The 6,386-nt window shown below is 44.4% G+C and overlaps 1 protein-coding gene across 1 annotated transcript in view; it reads left to right on the forward strand.

Annotated features, from left to right (window-relative positions):
- ZC3H18 (zinc finger CCCH-type containing 18) overlaps positions 1-6,386 on the forward strand; it is a 39,312-nt gene that overhangs the window by 21,864 nt on the left and 11,062 nt on the right. Inside the window, exons 8-11 of the mRNA XM_010013008.1 lie at positions 1,502-1,702; positions 2,720-2,845; positions 4,367-4,468; positions 6,098-6,241. Coding sequence (XP_010011310.1) covers positions 1,502-1,702; positions 2,720-2,845; positions 4,367-4,468; positions 6,098-6,241 — 573 coding nt within the window. The remainder of the gene's footprint in view (positions 1-1,501; positions 1,703-2,719; positions 2,846-4,366; positions 4,469-6,097; positions 6,242-6,386) is intronic.

The raw sequence follows: 6,386 nt of genomic DNA on the forward strand, positions 1-6,386 counted from the left end.
TAAAGTCAGCATATACATGTTGTGGAAGAGACAAAAGGCTATGAGAGTTCTGACTGTGTTTTAATACAGCCAAGAGAGGAGCAGATGAAACTTCTCAGTGACTAGTGAAGCCTTCAAAGGGCTGCTAACGAAGAGCTTTAATTATCCTGTTGTCTGTTGGAAAAGTGTTGTGGCAAGAAACTGAGTCCATAGGATTATTAGAAAACTTGGAGGTTGCTTTTTTTATCTCAAAAGGTAGAGGAAGTTGTGTGGGGAGTGGTTGCTTTAGTCCTGTGACTAATGGGGTGGTACTGGCTGAACCCAGCGATGGAAGGTGCCTTTCCTCTCCCAAATTCTCAGAGAGCTCATTATTTTGAGAAAAGGAGTAAATGCATCATTACTAGTAATTTGATGAGCACAGTAGACTTCATAAACCTTTCAGCAAGCACAATCTTTGCCTAAAACCCAAGAGAGAAGGTTATAAGCAGGTAATTTAACAGTTGTGTGCAGGTTAGAGTGAGGGCAAGGAAAAATCCCAAGTTACGTCACCTATAGATAAGAGAGGTAATAAAGTCTAGGCCGGAAGAAACTGAACTCATCCTGGAATACTTAAGGAAGTGTCTGGTGCAGATGCTGAAAAGGTAGCCCTGAACTATTTTCAGAGGGTTGTAGAGGAGAGGGGAAGCCCAGAGAACCAAAGCAAAAGGGGAAATCCAATTAGAGCCCTTAAAAGGGAAGGGAGGAGATTGAGGGTATCTAGCCTGACCAGTCACATCCTCATGGTTATCAACAACAAAGCACAATTTGATGGTGTTTGTAAGCACCTAGAGAATAATAGAGTGATAAAACAGCCATTATGAACTTCTGTATGTTAGTTGATGAGGTAACCATCTCCTTTGTAAGAGTAAAAACAGATCGATGGGTCTTGGCTGTGGTAAGACTTGTGACACAGGCCCACATGATGTTCTGATAAGGGAACTGTAGGGGAGTGATCGAGGCTGAATCTCTTAGTGCCTGCTGGTAGTTTCCAGCAGTTTGCTGTATCCAGGCAGTGTTTCAGATGCACACTCAATGTCTGTCCTTAGTCTAGCTCTACTTAGTATTTTCAGCAGCTGTCTACCAGGTTTGGGTTGCTCCAGCTCTAGCTACTTGTCATAGGTGTAAGAAGAACCAGATTTCCTATTCCCTTCCCTCTTACATGTTCTCGTGCTCACTCCTTAGAGGACAAAAGCCAATGCTGAAATCAGCTGGCTGGTCACTGCTTGGTCAGTACAGCAAAGTAGCTGACAAAACTCAGAGGTAGTGTGTTTTGGTGGGCTTGCAGTCACTGATATACAACACGATAGCTGCTTTAAGACTTCGTCACCCCAAAATGATGCTGAATATCTCTCAGTGGAGATTAAGAGATAGTACTGGTGTAAAGGATGGATTTTTGAGATGTTTCCTGGCCCTGTGTTTCTATAGGCTTACTATATTAAAATAAATAAATAAATAATCCCAGCTGCTTCTCTTTGCTGTCCAGCCGTCAACCTGAGCCACCAAAGAAGGAGAAGGAGGCAACCACAGTTGCCACCGCTCAGTCCAAGAGAGCAGATGAATGGAAGGACCCCTGGCGCCGATCCAAGTCTCCCAAAAAGAAGCTCGGTGTGTCCATGTCTCCCAGCCGTGCACGCAGGCGCCGAAAAACCTCTGCTTCTTCAGGATCTGCTTCTGGCTCCTCAAGGTGAGCAAAGGCAAAGAGCGTGTTGCATCCGAACTGTGTTAATGTGTCAGGGAATGCAGTGTGGTGCTTTCTTGTCACTGGAAGGTGTAGAGATGTTTGGGAAAGCTGTTCAAGACTTGCTGCTCAGTAACAGCTATGGAGATCAGCATGTAAGTAGTAAGATAGAAGTCAAAGGGGTATGTGTTGTGATCTGTTGAAGACTAAGAAAGGTCCTTGGAAAGGTCACGTTTGAGGTAAATTAGACGTGATTGCAGTCCAGATGATTATTAACTCATCTAGATGACAGCTTACTTTAGTAGGAGCAGAAAAAGCTGGAAGCTGTGAACGTTGGTGCTGAAGGGATGAGGTGAGCCCACTTCAGGAAAAGCATGCTGATGCTACTGGGTTAAAACTGGGGTTGTGGAAGCTCAACACAGCTTTAGAGGGCTGCAGTGGAGCTTAGAAACCAATGGGTGTGAGCTCAAGGAAAACCCACCTTTTGGAAAGAAGCACCCTGAATTTAGGGGAGTTGAGGCATAAGCTGCTTCCATTTTCTTTAAATGCTTGAACTTGAAGCTTCTGAAAAGAGGGGGGAAAATGTATCAGAGAGGAATGAGGAACATGCTGAATTGAAGATATGGATCTAAAAACCAAAGCCCTCCTGAAGCAGATAGCTTTTCTTGTTGGGATCACTGCACTTGAGATTTTGCTGTTATCTCCTGTGTGACCTAACCTATCAGGGGTTCGTCTGGTATAAAGGCATGAAAATGTGTGGAAGGAGTTCCTGAAGGGAGATGGAAAATCAGTAGCTAAAGGAGGGGAGGCCTATTCAAGGGCACAAAGAGGGTAGCTACAACAGGATCCTCTCTAAAAGAAAAGGGGAGATGGAGGAGAGGCTGTAGTCGTGACAGGTCACTGTGGAGAAGGCGCGTAGGTTTTGAAGCAGTGTTTGAGAACTTGGGAAGAGCAAACAGGAAACAAGACTTTGGTCTCAGTGGACTTCTCGATAGGCCTTTAATTATAATATGTTTCTTTCAGGTCCTCTTCTCGTTCATCCACGTATTCTGGTTCAGGTTCCTCACGATCTCGTTCCAGATCATCTTCTTACAGCTCTTACTCTAGTCGCTCTTCAAGGCACAGCTCTTTCTCAGGCAGCAGGTCCAGGTAATGACTCCTTGGATGTGAAAGTAATGGTATGCTGTTTTCCAAACACTTGCTAACAGCTCCTTGTGCTGCTACTTAAAAGCAAATAGCCAACTCTTGAAATAAAACGCTCAGACCACTTTTCTGAGTGAGGAAGATACAATAAACTGCAAGGCAGCCTGCTGGTTTGGTTGTTGAATGAAGCAGTATGCCAGCCACCCCCTCCTCTCCCCAGTGCTCCCACCCACTGTGCTGTTGTGGCTGGGCTCTTTCCCATGCCTGTGGTAGCTGTGCAGTTGTAGGAGCCTGGCTGAGATGAATGTTTCCATCATTTGCATTTTATGATTGGAAGAAGTTACCAGCATCTCTTTTCTATTGCACTGGAATTTCTATTTAAAGAGGCAAATCACATTTCTTTATTAAAGCAGTTCTGTCTTCTAATAGTCCTCACACTTCAAAGTAGCAGTTCAGTGTCCCATGTTGATTAAACAGAGTTTTTTTTATTGCCCTGCCACTTCCTTGCCCCTGCAGATAGTTTCCCAAGTCTGGAATATGCATAGTAGGAGAACTGGCTTCTTAGGCACCTCTTCAGAGCTGAAGTCACACAGATACCCAGAGTGGATCACGCAGGTGATGGGAGTGCACAGTGTCACTTCTGGAGACATGGTTTCTCCTAGGAAAGGCTCAGGTGGGAGTTATCGTGATGCACACACATATGTGTTTCTGGGGAGCAGGCTGGCCTTCCCTCATCCACCCCATCCCAGGCTCTGTTCCTTGGCAGGACATCACCAGGCAGAGATGACACACTTCAATTAGATGCCTCTGTGGGAAGGCAGGAGAGTGAGGAACACCCAAGTGCCTAACTGTTCTTCAGAAGGCAAGTCACCGAGGTGTCTGGCTTTCTGAAGTACTAGGCTGCAACAAGGGTACTTCCAGCCTTGGTGGTGGAGTGAATCACTCGAATGCCAGCATCTGGTGAGCTGTGTAAATGGCTTGCCTCTTTGGTCAGTCCTGATCTTAGGAAACAGCCTTGGCCCTTTGATCTCTTGGCTTTGATATACTCTGCTTACGTTTTTTACCCCCTTGTGTTCCAGAAGTTATGGATACCCAGTTAGATGTATTTTTGTCTTTCTCCCAAGAGTTTTCTTTTTTGCCGCTGTTTAAAGGATAAACTGTACATGGATTTACAGGAACATAAAGCAGGTTGAAACCAAATCATGCTGAAATTGCAAGTCAAAATCCTACTTGCTTTCCCCTTATTTCTCCTTGCGGAGAGAATACGAAGAGAACAGAGAAAGCCTTAGGTGTTGGTGTGGAATATCTGAGTGCCTCTCTTGCAGTCAGCCCTTTTTTTTTTCTACTTCTACCATTGTTCTGGTGACAGAAGTTAGTTTTGTTGAACAGAATCCAAATATAAAACCTCTGACCCACAGGACCTAGTTCCTGGGATGCATGTCTCTAGCCAAAGGAGGGGGTGATGGCTGAGTGCACCAAAATCTTTCTGCAGTCCCAGAGACTGAGTGATGTGTCCTTCCTTTCTAGATCACGGTCCTTCTCATCTTCACCCTCTCCTTCTCCAACACCATCTCCACACAAGCCACTTGGGAAGGCTAAAGGGGAGTTATTACCACCTGCTGGGAAAGGGTAAGGCTTCATCTCCATTCTGGTAAAGCAGCACAGAAGAGGCTCCAAACAGGAGCCCAATCCCTGGGTCAGACTGTTCTGGTCTGGTTGACAGCTTAAGGAAGAAATGAAAGATGGAAAATATGACCTGCATAGAAGAGTGCTTAGCTTTGCATATTTAATTAAAGATGGCACTTTTATTTATTAAATCAAACCGTACCAGTAACCTTAAGTATTATATGTATATATGAGTCTTTAAACATATGCATGATTTATTATTTAAACAGCCTCTGTGTGCAGGTATGTTTACGCAGGAGCTGTAAGAAAGTTTAATTCATTTGTCTGCTGTGGCTTTAGTTAATGTACAGCCTTAGAATAAAGAAATGGTTCAGCCTCATCTACTTTTACATTTGTTACAGTGGTGACAAATTAAAGCAGTACTGTAGGGATTAAGCTGTTTTTGGCAGATTAACCCAGCACTCCTGCTCTTTTAAATACTTGAAGTTGCTATTTCACAAACTCCTGTAATACATAGTAAATCATGGATACGTTGGCGGGTGACACAACACTGTAGTGATGTCACCTCTTTCAAGGTGACCTGCAAATAGATTACACCATGGGAATCCCCCTGAATTCTCCAGAATACGGGACAATCCCCTTTGCCACACTTCTTGTACCTAATTGACCTGCCTTTGTTGTTTTTTCCTTCTCAATTCAGAGGGTTCAACCCTTTCAGGACACGCTCTGTGCCTGCAGCGATGACTTTACACCCTTCTAGTGCCTATTGCAGTGCTGGTTAGGTAACACACAACACCAGCCAGCAGCCTGCACTACCATGGGGATTGTTTTCACTGTGTAACATTGCATGTGCTTAATCCTGTGTTCTGCAGGGAATAAATACAGATATTCTTAAGCACAAGAGGAGGAATTAACAGTCTCTATTTTAGTATGCAGACAGCTGCCTCCTCCCCAGTTAATGCTAGGTGTGACATCAGTGCTGGGGATGTTGAGGAGTAACCAGCTATTACAGCACAGGTTGGAGTGCTCTGAGCCAGGAAGTGAGCAGTGCTGAAGAGCCAAAGCACTACTCACATAGTGGATGGGTAGATAAAGTGTCAAGCATTGTGTAGCAGTCCTCTGCAGTGGTGTTACCCATCAAGCATTCCACATGGAAACACAAGCCAAGCATGAGTCCTATGGGACATCTGCATACACAGGCTCTTTTGCACCCACATCTGTGTGAGGCGGTGAAAGAGGATTTCTGCATAAACTGTGTGCGTTTGGTTCTGAAACCTGACTGGCAGATTTTAAGTAGGTGTATGTGTTTTGGATAAAAACACACAGAGTCAAATGGATAAGAAACAGTGATTCCACACGGTCTACTTCAGTAGTTAATTTACAAGTCAAATATCTCCAAAATTGGCTGTTGTAAAGTAACTTATGTCTGAAAAGGTGACTTGACGTAGATTATGGGATATGGATCCCTTTAGGGGAATCTGTATTGAGTGTGTTTTGGTGTCTGTAGCTACAGTAACCTATATAATACTCAGTTGTCAGTAAACACGAGTGCATTTCATTGCTTTTGAGAACGTTTGCGGTTTGTACTGACTGATTTTGGTGACAAAATCATGAAAATCTTCCTTTTTGTAGTGAAAAATCTGTGAAGAAACTAGCTGCCCTTCCAGTCCCTCAGCCACTCACTAAAATTACAACAGCTACACCTGAGCCAGCCAAACCAGGGGATAATCGAGAGGCAAGAAGGAAGGAACGTCAGACCAGGACTCCACCCAGGAGGTAAGAAAGCTGTGGGGTGGAGTGAGGCTTGATCTTCAGGCAGATACAGCAAATCCTGGGGTTCTCTCTCAAGTCCTCACTACAATGGCTCTTCAGTATTAAAGGAGAAATCTGTTTCCTGGGGCAGGAAGGAAATGGGGAGAGA

This window comes from Nestor notabilis, unplaced genomic scaffold, assembly GCF_000696875.1.
Source record: "Nestor notabilis isolate BGI_N333 unplaced genomic scaffold, ASM69687v1 scaffold15544, whole genome shotgun sequence".
NCBI lineage: Eukaryota > Metazoa > Chordata > Aves > Psittaciformes > Psittacidae > Nestor > Nestor notabilis.